The sequence below is a fragment of the Tubulanus polymorphus genome, chromosome 2 (assembly GCF_964204645.1).
Source record: "Tubulanus polymorphus chromosome 2, tnTubPoly1.2, whole genome shotgun sequence".
NCBI classification, from domain to species: domain Eukaryota; kingdom Metazoa; phylum Nemertea; class Palaeonemertea; order Tubulaniformes; family Tubulanidae; genus Tubulanus; species Tubulanus polymorphus.
Genome location: NC_134026.1, coordinates 18,931,930 through 18,952,048, shown reverse-complemented (window position 1 = coordinate 18,952,048; position 20,119 = coordinate 18,931,930). Strand labels below are relative to the sequence as shown.

Sequence of the window (20,119 nt, the reverse complement as noted above, 5' to 3'; positions counted from 1 at the left end):
ATCAGACCCTACCGCAGCATCCAGGAATTCAGAGTCAGAATTCCGAAAAACTGAGTGGGCTGGCGAACTTCTAACCGGACAATCAGGAATAGGCTTACCTGTTGTAGAAGTTGCAGCGACTTGTTGCAACGAAGATAACAAGTTTAAAATTTTCTCCTCAAATACATGGAAATCCTTCTGAGTCAGGTATTTTCCAGTATCCCGACGATCATGCCGACTTCGGTGATGGTCCCTCGAACGGGATCGCGACCTACTAGAAGAATCGCTTTCATCGCTAACCGGCGTCGACGAACGATGAGAAGACCGATGGCGAAACTTCCGACAATAACGATCGTAGTCCCTCTCGCGATCAAACCTTGATCTGCGAGAAGGAGATCTTGCTCGTTTATTACGCTCATGGCGTCTAAATCTAGTGGGAGAGCGAGCTCTATCCCCGGAGCGACGATCAGAATCAGACGATGAACGTACCGGATGTTTTGAACCGGACGACGTCTGGACCGCACCGGTGGCCGAACCGGGCCGAACCGGACCGATGCCCGACCCGGACCGGTACCGACCGAACCGGTGCGGGCCGTTCGCGACTACCGCGGCGCGCGCTCGGTTCCGAACATGTAGTCTGAACCGGCCGAACCGGCCGAACCGGTGAACGACCGGAGACCGGTGCCGGTGAACCAGCGTTCCTCCCCGGTGAACGGAGTTGGGAAGCCGACCTGAACGACCGGCGACCGCTCCGCTTTACGATAAGAAACAGGATTAGAAACGTCGGTTGGCACATCGGCCGAAACCGACGAATCCCTGCTAACTCGACGACGATCTCTTAGTTTAAGAGCCTTATCGGCCCGAAGCCAAAGGTCCTCGGACCACACGACGCAAATATTGCAAGGATTGCTCCTTGCACATATTTGACCAGATTTGCGCCTGCACGACGCACATGAATCGTGGTTGTCCCAGGCGCCAAACAAATGCCCGCATCCCTCCCCGCCACGATGCGGACCCTTAGGAGGGGGTGGCATAATTATCCTGTTACAAATCAAAACAATTCAATTCAATCAAATTATATTTGTAAATAAAATTCTTACGGAACAAAAGAAACCAGGGATAAACCCCAAACCGAACGGACTCACCGTTATGAGAGTGAAAACTCCCTAATATCCTAATTCCCAGATTTTTAAGGCGAAAAAATCCAACGCGTTCTACTCCGAGAACGCCAAGAAAAAAGATGGCGGATTTCGCCAGTGGCTAAATGCAATACCGCAGGGCTGGGTCGTATAGAAAAACCATTGGCGATAAATCCAAATTTAGAAAATATTGGCAAAAACCATAGGAAAGGGTACAGTACTCGACGGAAATACATGACAAATGAATAATAACTTAGTGAACACGAATTGCTAAATACATATACATGTTTTACTTATGTACCATTGTTACAATGCTCAATCGTTATTAACATTTCTAAATAAGCTTACAATACCAAGTTCAATTAAAAAACCCACTTAAATTACTTCAATAATCTTTATGGTATGTTAAAAAACTAGGCTCCCAAAAAATGTTGTTACTACCATGATTCTCAGTAAAATCACCTATTATATTGATTCAATTCATCAATTCGAAAACTCAGAAAATGAAAGCTTAATGACATCAGGTAATAAGATTAATTAAGGACGCGTGATATTCTTTTTTTCGATACTGAGTAAAACAATACACTTATCTCGAACGTGAATTCATACCTTGAGCTGCACCGGATCGATCGACAGAACTCTGTTCGGAGGTCAATGTCTGCATCAACCAAGGCAGTAGATCTTCAAAGCTACTTTCACCCATTCCTCGAACGATTGCTCCTAAAGCTCGCGATGACACACCTCTCACTTCAGGCACAGGATCCAACAACGAAGACTTTAATCCCGGTATCACAGTCGGCAAGTATGGCGCCAAATCCTAGAGCAATTGATGTTAAAGCATTAAAATTCAAAATCTTGAAATCTAATCAGGTAAGAAGATTAATACAAATTAAGGTGTACCCAATAACAATTCAATTATTACCATCAATCACCATCATTCAATCAGACCAACATTTAGTTATTTTATCAGCAGGTTTAGTTATATCACGCTTATTAAGAAACGATTTGATGCAAATGATAGATATCGATGCTTTGTACTGGGAGTTGGTACTAAATGGAATAAGCGTTCGACTTATGAGTTTCTTGAAAATCATTACAATGTATGAGAAATTTTCACAAGTTCGTCTTACATTTGCATCAAAAATATCAAAACTTATTCAGTTTAGTAAAGAATTTATTGATGGTTGACATATGCACCGGCCAGGTCACATATCTTTTAGCAGGCCAAATATGACCCTTGTCATACACCACGAACCCACTTGGCCAGTGTGAATGGTTGGCCAGGGCCTAATCTGGCATGCGTAAAGAACATTCATGTATCATGAGCAGTACCTTTTGGTCAGTGAGTGAGTACATGTTTCCGATTATTTGAGCTGCCATCTTCCTGGTCTCAGTCGAACGATCTTGGAAAGCACGCTGCACAACGGGCATGATCAATGCGAGGGATGGCGCATCGATGAAATGGACGAATTTCGTTTCCAATAAAGCGACCAAACACGCCGTCGTCTTCTTTGTCGGTTCTTGCAAGGCAGCCAGAAGAACGGGAACGATTTCTGAAATTAAAAGATTTATCGGACTGATAATTTACACAACATTCAATGAATACATTGCTAGTGAATTTCTTAATACGAATTTTATTTCTCAATAAATATCAAATCGTGTAAATAATTACAATACATAACATTGACATATCAATCAATATCTCCATTCAAACAAAATCTTTCAATTTATCTGGAATCTATTGTTTCAGCGCAACAACAAACGGGCAATATATTCGATTTCAAATGCATTATGGATGTCCTACTTACCCTGAATTTCAGGATTTTTTATGACGGCACCGATTTGTTTCAAAGCTTGGGCGCCAGCTTTTTGAACCTTCATATGCGAGTCGGTCAATACTTCGGTCAACTTAGGCACGATGCTCGGCAAACAAGCAGACAGCTGCTTAGGGGCACAGAAAGCCATAGCACCCAATAACTCAACACTTCCTACATGAGCGAATATATAAAAGTATATAAGTACTGGTCATGAAACTGTCTAGTTTTTAGGCAGTTGAATGAGATAAGTACCAGTTTTAGTTCTCCATGAATCCTCTTCAAGCGCCGTCAATAATGCAGGAAGGACAAGTTTCACACCGTGTGCGCTCAATTTACTCATCACAGCTTTAGCCGTGTCATCAGATGCCTGGAGAAAAAAACACGATTTGAGCTGAAGATGCAATATTCTAAATAGGAAACAAATGGAAGGATCATCACCAATCAATTTTTAACTACCGATAGTAACACTAAAATTACAATTTTTGGAACTAAAATTTGTATTTCCGAGTAGTACTTACCCTTTCCTATGGTTTTTGCCAATATTTTCTAAATCTGGATTTATCGCCAATGGTTTTTCTATACGACCCGGCCCTGCGGTATTGCATTTAGCCACCGGCGAAATCCGCCATCTTTTTATGTCATAGCAGACCAAAAAAAACAGCTATGCGGGGCAGGTGGGCGGGATTCCCACCATAGGAAAGGGTAAGTACTACTCGGAAATACAAATTTTAGTTCCAAAAATTGTAATATTTCCGTCGAGTACTGTACCCTTTCCTATGGTTTTTGCTACACTAGCCTAGCACAAGGATGGTGGGAAAGGTAGATAGAAAAACCACCGCTCAAACGCAAGGTAAGAGGGAAAAAGAGAGCACTTACCCAAGCACGGAATGGAGCACTGTAGCACAGGGAAGACCGGTTGGCCACAGTGAGTCCGTCCAGCTCAGGGGCCCCCCCAGAATTTTGCGAAATTAATACTTGCAGATATGAGCCCAAACTATGTACAAGGATACACCCCCTGTGATCCTGATAATGCAACATAAATATTCTACACTAAAGGGTCCGATCGGAAAGAACGGACACCTTGAGCCATGACAACAGGACCAAGTGAAGCTAATGAGCCTAACTGGCCTGAAACATCCCGTAAATAAAATGACGTGAATGTCGATGGTGAATTCCAAAAGGCGGCCCGACAGACTTCCTCCAACGGAGCACCCGAAAAAGCTTGGCAGGAAGTAGCCATAGACCTCACTTGATGAGAAACGACTCCCTCCGAGGAAAGATTCTCCTTCAATAAAATGTCCTTGATCATTGAAGAGACCCATCGGGCTACTGTGTCCCGCGAAATATCCCCCTTTAGGTGATCCAGCAGCGGAATAAATAACCGCTCCCGTGAACCCCTCCGTGAAGCAGAGCGATCTAAATAGAAACACAACGCCCGCACAGGACATAAAGTCCTGTCCGGGATGCCTGGTTCCACTCGATGTTTTAGGGCTTCAATTCGCCATTGACGCCCAACCGAGCCTGGTCGTTGGTTCTTTGCCAAAAATTCCAAAGCAGGCCGCAGCGAAACAAATTCATTCGCTGGCCCAAAGACAATATGACCTTGTCGGACTGAAAGCGCATGAATCTCAGAGCGACGGGCCGAGCAAGCCAAGAACAGCAAAAATACAGTCTTTTTTGACAAATTTGCAAATGACGCTGCCGAAAGAGGTTCAAATGGAGCCTCCATTAACTTCTTCAAAATTACAGACAGATCCCATGGTGGAACTGTCCTTGTTACCCGAGGCCGGGAAATAGAAAACCCTGCAACCAGCTGGGATATCCGATGATCCCCTGCTACATCTGGCCATCCAGAAGCACGCAATGTATGAGAAATCGCGGAGCGGTAACCTTTAATAGTTATGACCTGTAAACCTTTAACTACAAATAGGTGCAGTAAAAAATCTGCCAATTGAGCTACAGAGGGTGAGCATGGATCAATTTCCCCTGCAGCACACCAATCCGCAAAATGACTCCATTTGGCATCGTAAATGGTACTTGTTGATGGCCGCTTAGATCCTGCGATAAAGGAGGCAGCCTGTTCTGAAAAGCCTGAAGCTGACAAGGATCGCTGGACAATGGCCAGGCGAGCAGATTTAACCACTGGCTGATTGGATGATGCCGAAAGATCCCCTGAGACAGAAGCGATGGGAAATTCGGAAGAATCCTGGGGTTGTCGCACAGTAGGTTGAGAAGTGGTAGGAACCATTTCTGAGCCGGCCAACATGGTGCTACCAGAACTATGTTGCAATTGACTGATCTCTCTATTTGATCCAGTAAGAGCGGCAGGACTGGTGTGGGCGGGAACGCATACGCATGCATCCCCGACCAGTCCAGAGAGAAGGCATCGACCCCCCACGCTTCCGCGTCTGGAAACAGGGACACAAACAGAGGACACCTCCGATTGAACCGGGTGGCAAACAGATCCAGCAGCGGATTGCCAAAAATGCCCCGAACCCGATCGGCTACTTCTTGGTGGAGAACCCATTCTGTCGCAATAGCCTGACCTCGACGAGACAGAGCATCGGCCATCACGTTCCTTTTCCCTGCTAAATGTGCCACAGTCAGGGACACACCCTTTGTCTGGCACCAAAGAAGAATTTTGGCCGACCGACCTGTGAGGGTTTCTGAGTGAGTGCCCCCTTGGTTCTGAAGGTAAGCCCTCACTGTTGAATTGTCCGTGGCTAACCAAACGTGGTGGCCCTCCACTCTCCTGTGAAAGAACTTCAGGGCCTTCCACACGGCCAGCATTTCTAGGAAATTTATGTGGTTGGTGGCCTCGTAGCGAGACCATTTCCCGGCTTTGACTCGGTTCTCCAGATGTGCCCCCCATCCTTGGTGACTGGCATCCGTGAATACACGAACTGGAGCCTCTAACGGGGCTAGTGACACCCCGAGCCGAAGATTCGTAGTGGCCGCCCACCACTGAAGATCCGGACTTAGATCGGTTGGAGGTACGGGAATCAAGGCCTCCCAGTTGCCCTTCGACTGAGACCAGAAGACCTTCCAATATTGTTGCAAGCGCCTGCTTCTGAGGTGGTCTAAGGGCACCACCAGACCCATGGAGCTGATGGAGCCTAGAAGCCGTGACCAGTAACGAGCTGTTTTCGGGGTTGTGGACACTCCCGCTACAGCTTCTTGAAGTTTGGCTACTCGAACCATAGACGGAAAGACTTTGCCGATTCGGAGATCGAAGTCCATGCCGAGATAAGTGAACTGTTGGGCCGGCGTCAACTGAGATTTTTCCCTGTTTACGCGGAACCCTAGCTGATGGACTAAGTCCAAGACTGAGGTCATTGCCTCCCGACATTCCTGAGCCGAATTCGCGACTATTAACCAGTCGTCGAGGTAAACGAACAGTTGAACACCCCTTGACTGAAGTACCTTCTGAACTGACTTGACCAACTTGGTGAAAACCCACGGGGCCGTACTGAGGCCAAATGGAAGAGACCTGAATTGGAACTGGCGGCCTTTCCACTTTATCCTGAGAAATCGCCGAGATTTTGGGTGAATTGGAACCTGAAAGTAAGCATCTTTCAGGTCCAATGAAGCCGCCCATTGACCCGGACGGAGCCCTTGAATCACGTCCTTGGGCTTGGTCATCCGGAACCTTGGAATGTCTAGGTGCCGATTGAGGGATGACAGATCTATCACTGTCCGTTGACCCCCTGTGGCCTTTGGTACCATGAATATTCGAGAAAACCAGCCGGGAGAAGTTTCGTTGCAAACTGGTTCTATCGCTCCCTTCTCTGCCAGTTCCTTGAGAGCCGGAGAGATTAAGGCCTCCTGACCTGGTTTTGGCCGCATGTCGGGAGGTGACCTCATCAGGCGCGGTCGCCTTAGGAAACGGAGACGGTAGCCACGAGAGACGACCCGGGAGGGCCAACCGTCTCCAAAGAGGTCGGACCAGTGGGTTGCTGCCTGCTGCAGACAACCTCCCACTGGTCCCAAGAATTCATTTCGAGTTTTTCCGAAAGGAAGAGCCCCTTTTTGGAGCCTTCCCCTTGCCTCGATACGAACCGGAACTGTTACGACCGGACGAGGCTTGACACGATTGTTGAAGTTGCGCGCTAGTTCTCCAACCGGCATCCGAAGCCGCCTGAGAAAGCGCTGAATGTTGAGATGGTCCTGTTTGCGTCCGTGCCGAACCTTGCGCCGCCGGCGTCGGACCAGAACACTTTTTCCACGGAGTTCGGGGGTTGGACTTGGCCTGAATCCTCAGCTCTGCGGAAACCGGAGCGCACCAACCGGAGAAGAGACGTGAAGACGTCCCCAATGGGGCTCTCAGCAAAGCATTGGACACCATATCCGGTAGACGAGTTTTGGCACTGGAGTCCATCACTGACTGACAGGAGGCTAACACCAGATTAGCCTGACCCCGAACCGACAACGGAATTACATGCGAAACAGACCGAGCCAAAGATTGGATAATCCGGTCCATTCCCTCCAGTTTTAGGGCAACTGACTCTGGGTCGGAGCCCGCATGAACGGCGGCGTGAGTCTCGCGAAGCTCACCCGTCAACACCTTAAGTGCCATATCTTGAAACGAACCAACCCTGGTAAGATTGTCCAGGATTGACGTCATGGCCACCAAACCGGACTTAGGCAAACGAATACCCGACTGTGCTGTAACAGTATCCGGGCTGATCAAAGTATAATCAGCATCCAGGCAGTTATGACTGTGATCCACAGCACCTGGAGTTGCGTAATACGCCGAGCGAAATGCGCCTATAGGTGGATCGGTTGAACTAAAATATTTCCCAGATTTCATACCCCGTTCTGGAGGGGGAAATGAAAATGTTCCAGGCCGACGTTCACCCCATAATTGCGTATCCAATCAAGCCCATTCTCTCGAAACCGCTGACGATTCCCGTAAAACGTTAAGATCGGAGTCCGGAGGGCGATAAGCTTCCATTGACTCACCGACCAGAGGAGCTGCTGTGGGCTTAGCGCGAGTTGCCCCGTGCTTGACAAAGAACTCACTTATCATCGCTCTAAATGGCATGTCCCCCGCTGGTTCGGATAAAACTGAACGGGACGGAGATACATTGCGAGCCAGGGAAGCCCCCATCGTCTGGGGCAACCCACAATTGCTCGCGACAGGAACGACCCCAGAAGGAATTGCCGCTTCTGGGACCGGATCCTCATTGAAATCAGACCCTACCGCAGCATCCAGGAATTCAGAGTCAGAATTCCGAAAAACTGAGTGGGCTGGCCAACTTCTAACCGGACAATCAGGAATAGGCTTACCTGTTGTAGAAGTTGCAGCGACTTGTTGCGACGAAGATAACAAGTTTAAAATTTTCTCCTCAAATACATGGAAATCCTTCTGAGTCAGGTATTTTCCAGTATCCCGACGATCATGCCGACTTCGGTGACGGTCCCTCGAACGGGATCGCGACCTACTAGAAGAATCGCTTACATCGCTAACCGACGTCGACGAACGATGAGAAGACCGACGGCGAAACTTCCGACAATAACGATCGTAGTCCCTCTCGCGATCAAACCTTGATCTGCGAGAAGGAGATCTTGCTCGTTTATTACGCTCACGGCGTCTAAATCTAGTGGGAGAGCGAGCTCTATCCCCGGAGCGACGATCAGAATCAGACGACGAACGTACCGGATGTTTTGAACCGGACGTCTGGACCGGACCGGTGGCCGAACCGGACCGATGCCCGACCCGGACCGGACCGGTACCGACCGAACCGGTGCAGGCCGTTCGCGACTACCGCGGCGCGCGCTCGGTTCCGAACATGTAGTCTGAACCGGCCGAACTGGCCGAACCGGTGAACGACCAGAGACCGGTGAATGACCGGAGACCGGTGCCGTTGAACCAGCGTTCCTCCCCGGTGAACGGAGTTGGGAAGCCGATCGTACCTGAACGACCGGCGACCGCTCCGCTTTACGATAAGAAACAGGATTAGAAACGTTGGTTGGCACATCGGCCGAAACCGACGAATCCCTGCTAACTCGACGACGATCTCTTAGTTTAAGAGCCTTATCGGCCCGAAGCCAAAGGTCCTCGGACCACACGACGCAAATCTTGCAAAGATTGCTCCTTGCACATATTTGACCGGATTTGCGCCTGCACGACGCACATGAATCGTGGTTGTCCCAGGCGCCAAACAAATGCCCGCATCCCTCCCCGCCACGATGCTGACCCTAAGGAGGGGGTGGCATAATTATCCTGTTACAAATCAAAACAATTCAATTCAATCAAATTATATTTGTAAATAAAATTCTTACGGAAAAAAAGAAACCAGGGATAACCCCCAAACCGAACGGACTCACCGTTATGAGAGTGAAAACTCCCTAATATCCTAATTCCCAGATTTTTACGGCGAAAAAATCCAACGCGTTCTACTGCGAGAACGCCAAGAAAAAAGATGGCGGATTTCGCCGGTGGCTAAATGCAATACCGCAGGGCCGGGTCATATAGAAAAACCATTGGCGATAAATCCAAATTTAGAAAATATTGGCAAAAACCATAGGAAAGGGTACAGTACTCGACGGAAATATATGCATGTATATGTATTATTTCTATGCGGTGAATGACTAGCAACATGCAACGATTAGCGCGCGATATGAAACCAATCCAGAGACAGAATCACCACGAACAAGCTATTAGTTTTTTATACACTGCACAATTACAGTTACCTGTATGATGTTTCTTAATGCAAATTAGTATGGTGTACATGGTATTCAAACTTACGGCTTTCATCAAGATAACTATTGGTACGAACAAAATGAATTAAGCAAGCCGAGTTCGTTTAAATGAACCTATCTATTAATAAATTACCTTAAAGCTTACATAGTTATAAGGGGCCCCTAGCCCAAGAGAACACGATGTATACATATGAGAAACCTACCGATCTTACGTGACGATTACTATCTCCGAAACACAGCAGCAGATGAGGCAAGATATGTACAACGTATGGTTCAAATAATTTCCCTAACATTATGCACAACATCTCAAACGCAAATAGGGCACCTAAAATGCAAAGAAAGGATATGTATTGTACTGATTTTATCTTATGAATTGAAAGACAATGCAGAAATATGAAATATAGCTGCAAAGCAGCGATAAAGAGTTCATGCAAATTGACTTAAGTTAGCACATACTCTACTTTTCTTAATAATTGTAGGTTTAGAGAAAAGATGAATCTAGACGCCAGGTCGGGTGTTCGAACCCCGTACATTAATTACCGCAGTGTCCTTGGGCATGACACTTATCCCCATTGCCTCTCTCCACCCAAGAGTAAATCGAAACCTGGCCTGTTAGAAGACTCCAGAGCGTTTGTTAGCTGCGCGGTGTTAGTTCTCCCCAGTGAGAGATGACTGATACATGGAATATTAAATGGCCAGGGTAATAATACCAAAAATGTTAAGCGCTCTGAGCAGCTTTGCTGGTTTTAGCGCTAAATAAGACCCATATTATTATCATCGTTATTATATCAATAGTTGCTGCAGAACGGCAAAACCCTAATAATGAAGGAATAATGCAAAAAATAACTTTACCTTCTCTCAACACTGGATTCTTCTTGTTTTGTATCGCTTCTTGTAATGTGGACATGATGTTGAGCTGTTTCAACGATAAAATTCCGAGTCCTTTAACGAGACCGGCGAGACCATAGGCGGCACCTCTTCTTTCTCCGTACTTCTCAGTTTCGAGTAGAATGTTCATCAACTGACGAACCAATTCAGGGGCATCCGATTTAATCGCCGGCACCAGGGGTGGCAGACAATTCGCAACTGCTTCTTGGACCTTCAAAAATCAAAATACACTTGTAGTCTGAATTAAAAGCTTGGCTTATTGAGCAAATGTATATACAGCAAATGTGAAAACATTCGTAGTTTTATTTAAATTATGGCAAAATCAACGATCACCACCATTAAATATTGATGCATAACAGATGCATAATATTTAAATATTTGAATTGTCACTGAATCTTTTGCTGCATTACAGAGAAATGATTCCTAACTCAGTGGTTACTGTACCTATGTATTTTGATAGATACATATGTACAGTGGAACGTCGTTACAGCAAACTTAACGGGACCACAATATATGTTTATTATATCCAGTATGATATCAATCAAATTGTCTTACTAGGGACGAAAGTCTATATTTGCTATATCCGATGAATTTTGTATCCGAGTTCATTATAACGAGGTTCCACTGTATATGCATGAACTGGTGCAATGGCTATTTTGATAATCGAAAACGATTGCGTGACGCCCACCGAACCAAAAGATCAAAAAAATTCTTGGTAGTAGTTCTTGGGCTAAAAAATACCTGTGGTTTCCACAGACTTTTCACTAGAAGTTAGATGAATTCGACAAAAACTTGGAGCAGTCCAAAAATAGGGACATCATTGAATATCAAGACAATGAGTTAAAACCTGTTGTTATTTTCCTCACATCGCATACACATTTTCAACCCTGTCATTTATGAACTGTTATAGTCACACATACAAACCAACTGAAATTTTATCCATCAAATTTGAAATATGTTTTGTCTCGATAATGTTGAGGCAAAATAAGTATTTACGGAACATACCTGCTGTGAAGGTGTGGACAAAGTATCGATCAATTTTCCCACAATTGGCTTCACTTTCGGGTCATCTTTGTCGAGATGCCGTGCCAACGATCCCATTAGAACGACTACACTCTGACGTACCGAATCGTAACTAGCCGAATCTGGGGCTTCTTGTAGAAATATTTCGAACACGGGCAGCAATATGCCGACGTTTTGCTGGTTAAAGAAGACCAAGATTAATTGAGATGCTTAAAACAACAAATCTACTGTGTCATTAATATTGGGAAATAAGCGATCCATCTTGTTAGAAGATTTTTGCAATTTTTGCAATTGGCCGCATTCGGACAATGAAGAATCAGGTTGAAAGATTTACCTTTCCATGTTTATCGAGAGCAGCTACAGCTGCATCTAACATATGTTTCCTGACACGATCATTTCGATCAAGCAGACCTTTGGACACAAAAAAGTGGAACACCCTCTCTATTTGATCCTCGGGAACTGAAGGCGACATCTTGCCGAGCGCCAATGCTAGGCCACTGCGCGCTGCCCATTCATCCGGACCCTGTTCGGAAACCTTTCTGCCAAAGTTGTCTAAAACTGGTGGTGGTCTCTACGAAATCACAAAAAAAAATTTGATCGCACATTGCCAGATGAGACAATGATCGTCAAAATAAGGCGTTAACTGCCAGAGATGAAGATTGCCGTCAATATTGTATAACTTTTAAACTTAAAGAACGAATATTAGATACTAGGCAATGGCAGCGATGTATAAGAATAAGCAACACACACCATTTTGTGAACTAGTAATATTCTGGACAGATCTCCAGACCACAAGGTAGAATTTTTTGTAGACGACAAAGAAAAGAAAATATAATATAACTTACGTAGAGTTTCTTTTCGTACTTTTCCATGATGATTTCTAGCACGTTCGATGTTTGATCACTGAATTCCTCTAAACACAATGCCAGTGCCTCCGATGCAGCTTTTCGAATCACTTCTTCATGGTATACAAGATCGTCTACTAGACCACAACACATCTCTGGTAGGAGGTCCAGGCCCATGTCTTCCCATAACCTGGCGGTTTGAGATTTAAGTTACAAGCACTTCAAAACAAAGCGAGTTATGCGAATTGATAATATGAAAATATAACACAAAGATTGAGTATCAGCAATTGAAAAATATCCACCGAACAAGAGCTGCATGGACTTTTAAGACTTTGTCAAGAAAATCAGAAGTTTCAGACACGTAAATCGTGATGCCCAGGGAACATACTGTAGTGCAAAAATTGAAGGATACACCACAATAGTTTCTTATCAAATAGTAACAGACAGTTGGAAAGAACCAATATCAACGTACACATTTTTTTCTTCAGTCCTAATCATTTAGGCTATGCGATTTCTTCAGATATTGATTTTAATGAATTTGTGAAAAGCAGAAAATAAATTCTGAATCAAATTCCATTGATGTAACACTAGTTTATGCACAAGTTATTTTGCACAAGAATTGTGGTGTTTCTTTACACATTAGTTAGCCTAGAACGTTTTTAGTAAACTGATAACTAGGGGTCCAGGGACACCATGCCCACTTGGGAAGTGGTTTCAAATGCTCAACAATCTAACAATTTCAATATTCAACGCCCCCTGGTGACCATTTACAAAAACCAATGACCTTGAAACTCACCACAATCATAGAACATGTCAGCAGCTACGATTTTGTAATTGATTGTGATAACAAAATATGCCTCGTTACCAATTTAATATGGAAATACTAAGTCATTCTACTATTCAACGCCCCCTGGTGACCATATTCAAAACCCAATGACCTCGAAACTCACCACAATCATAGAACATGTCATGAACTACAACTTTGCAATTGATCATGGTAACAAAATATGCCTAGGTACCGATATAATTAGGAAATACTAAGTTATTCTACTATTCAACGCCCCCTGGTGACCATTTAGAAAAACTAATGTCCTTAAAACTCGCAACAATCATAGATGATGTCATGAGCTACAACTTTCCAATTGATTGTGGTTACAAAATATGCATAGGTACGAATATGATAAAGAAATGCTAAGATATTGTATTATTCAACGCCCCCTGGTGGCCATATACGAAATCCAATTACCTTGAAACTCACCACAATCATAGAACACGTTATGAGCTACAACTTTCCAATTGATTGTGGTAGCAAAATACGCTTAGGTATCAATATAATGTGGAAAAACTTCTTCCCACTTACGAATGAGTACTGGTGACACAAAGATGGCCACCAATTGCGTCGTAATTGGCTGATGAAAAATACCTGTCTCAGGTATAAAACATCCCTTTCCAAAGAATACCCATCACAAAATGCAATGAGAAATGGCAAACCAGTAGGAAGCTACGGGCCAAAATTAACATTTTTGGGCACTAAAAAGGTCATAGGACGGCCATCTTGAGTTCGACCGACCCAATTTTTGTTATGTTGATGGGCCCTGGGGGGGGGGGGGGGGTCACATATATCCGAAAGATCAAGGTAATTGATCAAAGCGTCTTCAAAATTTCCCTCAAAAAGTTAAAAAATGTGTAAAAAGTGCTGATTTTGTGTAGATACATGTGTAACCCAAATATCAAGACGTTACCTTGTAGCGTCTTCAAAACTTCCCAAAATAACTGGATTCCGTCTACGGACGAACGGACAGATGACGGACGAAAAGTGAACGCAATAGCCCGCTGGGACTAAAAGTCCCAAGTGGGCTAAAAACCTAACATCAAGACCGAAGAATGTCGAAAAACTTTACAACAAAATGGGATTCTGTCCACATATTGATGGACGGATAGATGAAATGGGCTAGATAGAAGTGTTCAAAGGCAATAGCTGTTAGTGACGTCAGGTACACATTCTATTTCAAATACGAAATTTTGTACCATTTTATGCATGTGATTCTTGAGGAATAAATATTGAACTCAACAGGTAAAGCTTATTCCATCTAACATCTACTGGTACTATCTAAATCAGAAAATACCACATACTTATCAGCTGGTTTTTGTACATTTTCTTCCGGGTCACATTTGGCGACGAGAATCCTTTGTGCAACTATGAAGCCATTCTTCGGATCATCGGTAGGTGTTGGCAACAATACAATCATTATGTTCAGAGCCTTCAGAAAATAAATAAAACTTAATGGATCATCGTAAATTTCCAGTTTGGGTCTTTCCGGAGTTTGTTTACTCACAAGTAATGCTGATTCTCGAGTGGCGGTCCTCGGTGATTTCAAGGCTCTCAACAATATGTCGATTTCATTTTGTTCAGCAGCCGCGCAGCCATCCATACCACTGCCACATTCAGCGACGGCAAATAACGCCGCCTGAGCCACCTGTTGTACTTTACTGGACGATGAGTTCAATATAGACACCAACATTTCAAGCATATCACGACGAGGAAGTAGCTCAGCACCGTGCTAAAATAAATATATAAACAACCTAGTGTATATGTATCAGAGAAAATGGGAAACCGCTTCCTTTTAAGCCCAGCACACGTTACCCCTCAAAATATCGTTTGGAATGTTTTCCGAGAGATGTTCAGCAATGTGTGGCAATTTATACCACTGAAAAAACAGTTCTGAACAGTGTTTCTTGTTCGGAAAACTTGGCTAGCTATTGTTTATACAATTATTTGCATAACATATGCACGAACTTGAATTGGAGTACAGAATTTTCTATTTTTACAGTAACCTCAATAAGCGTTACAATGCATTGAGGAATGTTGAAGGGGGATCTTTTAAAAGGACTTTTTTCGGGTATTAAGTTATGATCTACATGTCAGATTGGTAAAATTCCGTATAATATGGTAGTGTTACTTGTACAGTCGGGTATTAGATGGTGCTGCCATCTTGGGTCCGGGTGGTAGTCCGCAGGCGGAGGGGAGTCGTCTTCCGGAGTTGTTTAGGCAGTCGAAAACTGGCTGTTCGGGGAGACGGTCATAATAAAACTACTGCATATTCTATCAGTCTATGCTTTTTATTTTAATCACTAGGTGAGTCCCTGTTTTTTCTTAAGATATTCCGTTATTGGCTATGGTGCGTCGCGGCTTGGCCGGGGTATGTTGTTAGGGGCTGGGGCGATTTATTTAGCGTTTCGGATGCGATTATTTTTCCCGGGGTTTTCTTGAGGCTACTTCCGTTCGGCCAATTGTAATTAGTACTGGTTTGCTCTCATGGGAGCAGGTATGTATACAAATGTTCGGTAAGAGAAGCATGGTTTGTAGTATTATCTGATAAATGTTATTTGTGTTGATTATATTTATTTGTACTTGTTAAGGGGGGATGGTAATGAAATATGTATGAAATGCAATTATTTAATGGTTTTCAGGAGTTGTTTAGCCAGTCGAAAACTGGCTGTTCGGGGAGACGGTCATAATAAAACTACTGCATATTCTATCAGTCTATGCTTTTTATTTTAATCTCTAGTTGTCAGGAGCAGGAGTTGGAGTCTTCCTAGGCGGAGTGTGCTGGCGTGTCCACCGTACCCGTCCGCTGAAGTAGTCGCTACTGTTCGATCCTCAACGAGAGGACCGACATCGCTGGACATCGATCGTGCGAGAAGCTCGCTAAGGGGGCGCTGCTGTTTGACCCTCAACAAGAGGACCGACATCGCTCGACATCGATCGTGCGAGAAGCTCACTAAGGGGGCGCTGCTGTTCGACCATCAACGAGAGGAACGACATCGCTCGACATCAATCGTGCGAGAAGCTCGCTAAGGGGGCGCTGCTGTTCGACCCTCAACGAGAGGAACGACACCGCTCGTGCGAGAAGCTCACTAAGGGGGCGTTGCTGTTCGATCCTCAACGAGAGGACCGACATCGCTTGACATCAATCGTGCGAGAAGCTCGCTAAGGGGGCACTGCTGTTCGATCCTCAACGAGAGGACCAACGTCGCTCGACATCATTTGAGCGAGAGAGACGTGTCTACCGTTCATGTTCGCTGGTGAGAACACCGCCGTTTGGTTCTCAACGCGGGAACCGTCGTCTCTCGACATTCTCCGCGTGGGAAAGACGAGTCAAATGTCCTCACGCGAGGGCCGACAAGGACCGAAACGTTTGTGTAGGGAGTTCACTGAATTAAGCACTGTTGTCCGTTCTCAACGCGAGGACCGACGTCGACCGACATTGACCGTTTTACTGTTACAGAGTGTGGAAGTAGGAGGGGACGTCTTGGCAACAAGTTCCGGGCAAAAGCAGAACGACCCTGAACAGCAGCCGCCGGTCTTCTAGGAGGGATTGGAGTGTTTCGGCTGCAACAATAACATACACGAGCCCGTAGTAAGGCACTGTCTAATATTAGCAACCTTACGTTAACATCTCTAGTCACAGATCTGCAGATTTCTTAAATAATGAGCTTAATTTCAACTTACCAGTACATCTTCTGGATCAGAACAGCGAATTTGTGCATGAACACGGACAACCTCGATCGCCAGTTTTTGCACTTCAATGCTTCCTCCGACGACTGCTCCATTATCTTTCAGCACAGCTCTGATTAGATAGAAACAGTAGGCAAACGCCGCAGCGCTGAATGGCGATTTGCTTGTTTTCTCATGTAGCAATTTCATAGTTTTGACCGTTTGCAATTTCAGCGGTTCTTGCGTCCACCATTGATCCAGTTGACATTGCGGCTTCATCAAACGGAGGGTGACATTTGAGAGGAGACAACCTTTTTAAAAGAGGACAATTCAAATTATGCATCACCGGTTATCGTTAGGAATATTTTGGGATCGATATGTTGTACAGTGAATACCAAATAAATTGTATTTCATGAAGCAAGCATGGATCGCCCAGTTACCAAATGGCTGACTATCTGAATGGATTCCTAATTGCCTGTTCGATATCTGTTATCTTTATTTACAAATATTGATGTACGTATACAAAATGTATTATCAATATTAGCTCCTGAATGGCTGTGGATTTGTTGAAGTAAAATGCTGTATATTCACACCACTCTATAGCATTTCATACACACTACATCTTCACATGCATACCCGGCATATTTATTGTATTGCACCAGCCTTTTGGCCCCATATCTTCATGTCCGAGAAGACAAAAGTATGGCTTCAAACAAATCATGTTGAAAAAATTGGACCAATGATACGAATGTAGTACAACTTATTTCAAACAACTACGAACTCGGTTTGAAAACTGATCACATTACTCGAACTGATCATTACATGACTAGCAAAAAATCTTAGTTCGATTCACAACATTGCGGAATGCCCCTGATGATTAGATAGATAGACTTCGCTTTCGAGGAATGTTGATCGAAAAAGAATGATTCGCAAAAGTACATAACAATCTCTTCTGCCACATCGCAATCCAACGCTACTTTTAAAGATGAAATGAAAATGAGTGATGCATGTATATGATGATTGACTTACCAAGCACTTTGTATTCTTCACCAAATACAGCACGTTTCATATCTAAGTACAAATCACGTACGCGAGGAGCAGCGAGAGGTGATTTAAACAACGGCATTATGTCGCCTAACAATTCGGGCATGTAGATTCCAAACTGTTCAGCATTTCCGGCCAGACACGCGCTCAAGATGGCACAAACATCGGATAATTTCATATCGCACTGTAAAGTAAAAATAAAAAGATATTGCTTCACGACATTCACGAAAAGGATGAATATCATTACTTTATTTCCGCAACCAACCGCTTAACCCTTTCTCTGCCAACAGTTAAGGGTGGGTGGATGGAACAAAACTACATAGTGCATGTACATGTACCACAAAAAGTTTTACAGATCAAATCATCTTTTCATACGTACACTTTTCAACCGATCTCTGATCTCTTTTTCCTTTTTGAGTTGCTCTTGTTTTAATTCCTCCTGTTTCTTAGTAAGCTTCACTTCGCCTTTGTTTCCTTTCTTTTTTCGCTCCATCTCCTATGAAATACAATTACCAACTCGTGCATAATCGTTAACGTCATGATTCACTTTAGTCAAAGATCAGTTTGAGCAGTAAGAACTACTTTTCCCTTTTTGTGAAAAAAAAACTGATATTGGTAAACTTTGGTTGACTTCGGTTGAGTGTGTATTATCAACACGCCCTATGACATCATTATCCATGTCTTTCCATTGCATAATTTAAGTTCATCATATGGCATGGTACACTTTCATTGCGGGATACCCACAATCACCTGCTAGACATAGTTTGATTCAACATTCACACACAGTTTTACTTGTGCAGTTACATAGTCAGCTTTTGCTCGGAACTGACCAAGGAGCACAGAGAATGAAGCAGAGTTTGTTCATATTGCCAGCCAACCGGGAACTATGTCATTCCTGTGAGCCAGAGTGTTTAATATATTATTGTAAATATGAGGAATCTTTACGAATATATTCGTAGACGGCACCGGTGACAGAACCAGAAGAACGAGTTAATTCATAGCAGGCACTCAATGTGTCAAGTGGTTAATAACCTTTTTATATTCCAGATCAGCCAATTGGTCTTCATACGAATAGAGTTTGCTTTCTCTCTTTACATTTTTATCATCAACTTCTTGAGTGACACTGAAAAATTAGATACAAACAGTTTAATGAATTGCCTTAAGTGCAAATGCCCTTTTGTATCAACGGTAGTCCCAGGAATCTACTTCAATTGAAGTTAGATTGTTAACAAGTGTTAGTTGATTAACCCATTCGCTACGTTAGATATTTGGCTCATAGGGCTCAACTAAAATGCATGTATTTTAGGCTTATCCAAAAACAGCCCTCAGCTTATTGGCCACAAAATACAGTTAACCATAGACTATTCATAGAGTATTCAATATCATATACACACTAGCCAAAAAACCGTGGAGACCATAAGTCAAAACTAAAAGGGTTTGCCACAGGAAAACTCACAATCAGATAACTCATTGTACAATTACTGAGGCAAATTCCGCGGAAAAACAATAAATTGGAAAACCAGGCTAAAATATGTTAGACAGAATATCTGATTGGCTGATATTGACATCCTCTCTAAGCTGCGCATGTAGCTGCACACTCGGGCTAGTGTGGCAGGGTTTTGTACACAATATTGCTGCTGATGCCTGAAATGTTTTCAGGTTTATTGCAGCCACATAATTGTTCTGGTCTTATGAAATAACCGTTGCACCAGTTGAAGCAGATATAGCTATCAGCACGCGAAAATCACAAAGATACATAGAGTAAATTACAAAGATACATGAGATAAATTGGACTGCTACCGCTATTCATAGTATAGATTATAGTATAGATATATTCATAGTATAGATACCTATTTATGACAGACGTATTGTACAGCACACCATCTGGTGTCTTCATGATTTCATATTCTTCGACGCGAACGTTCACTGAAGATGTACTGCGAAGCACCGGCTGCACGTGTTGAACTATTCCCGGCAGTATCGAATTCGGTTCAATTCTGCACAACGTTTTCAACGTATTTTCAACCGACTGAAAATAAAAATTCAACAAAGATTACATCCAACCATCAACTATTTGCAGAAGAAACAAGTTGAGGCCCCATTTTATCGTCCACACTTAGGATATTTGTAAAATTATACGTAGATCTATTCGCAAGTTGGTCGTAAATGAATGTTCTGTAT

The 20,119-nt window shown here is 43.8% G+C and overlaps 1 protein-coding gene across 1 annotated transcript in view; it reads right to left on the bottom strand.

The window, feature by feature from the left end:
- LOC141900608 (stalled ribosome sensor GCN1-like) overlaps window positions 1-20,119 on the bottom strand; it is a 54,847-nt gene that overhangs the window by 21,774 nt on the left and 12,954 nt on the right. Inside the window, exons 20-35 of the mRNA XM_074787586.1 lie at window positions 19,789-19,967; window positions 18,971-19,061; window positions 18,318-18,434; window positions 17,924-18,122; window positions 16,910-17,205; window positions 14,733-14,957; window positions 14,530-14,657; window positions 12,397-12,586; window positions 11,886-12,122; window positions 11,534-11,728; window positions 10,493-10,739; window positions 9,844-9,965; window positions 3,188-3,302; window positions 2,927-3,106; window positions 2,451-2,671; window positions 1,728-1,935 (exon numbers count right to left, since the gene is read on the bottom strand). Coding sequence (XP_074643687.1) covers window positions 1,728-1,935; window positions 2,451-2,671; window positions 2,927-3,106; window positions 3,188-3,302; window positions 9,844-9,965; window positions 10,493-10,739; window positions 11,534-11,728; window positions 11,886-12,122; window positions 12,397-12,586; window positions 14,530-14,657; window positions 14,733-14,957; window positions 16,910-17,205; window positions 17,924-18,122; window positions 18,318-18,434; window positions 18,971-19,061; window positions 19,789-19,967 — 2,950 coding nt within the window. The remainder of the gene's footprint in view (window positions 1-1,727; window positions 1,936-2,450; window positions 2,672-2,926; window positions 3,107-3,187; window positions 3,303-9,843; window positions 9,966-10,492; window positions 10,740-11,533; window positions 11,729-11,885; window positions 12,123-12,396; window positions 12,587-14,529; window positions 14,658-14,732; window positions 14,958-16,909; window positions 17,206-17,923; window positions 18,123-18,317; window positions 18,435-18,970; window positions 19,062-19,788; window positions 19,968-20,119) is intronic.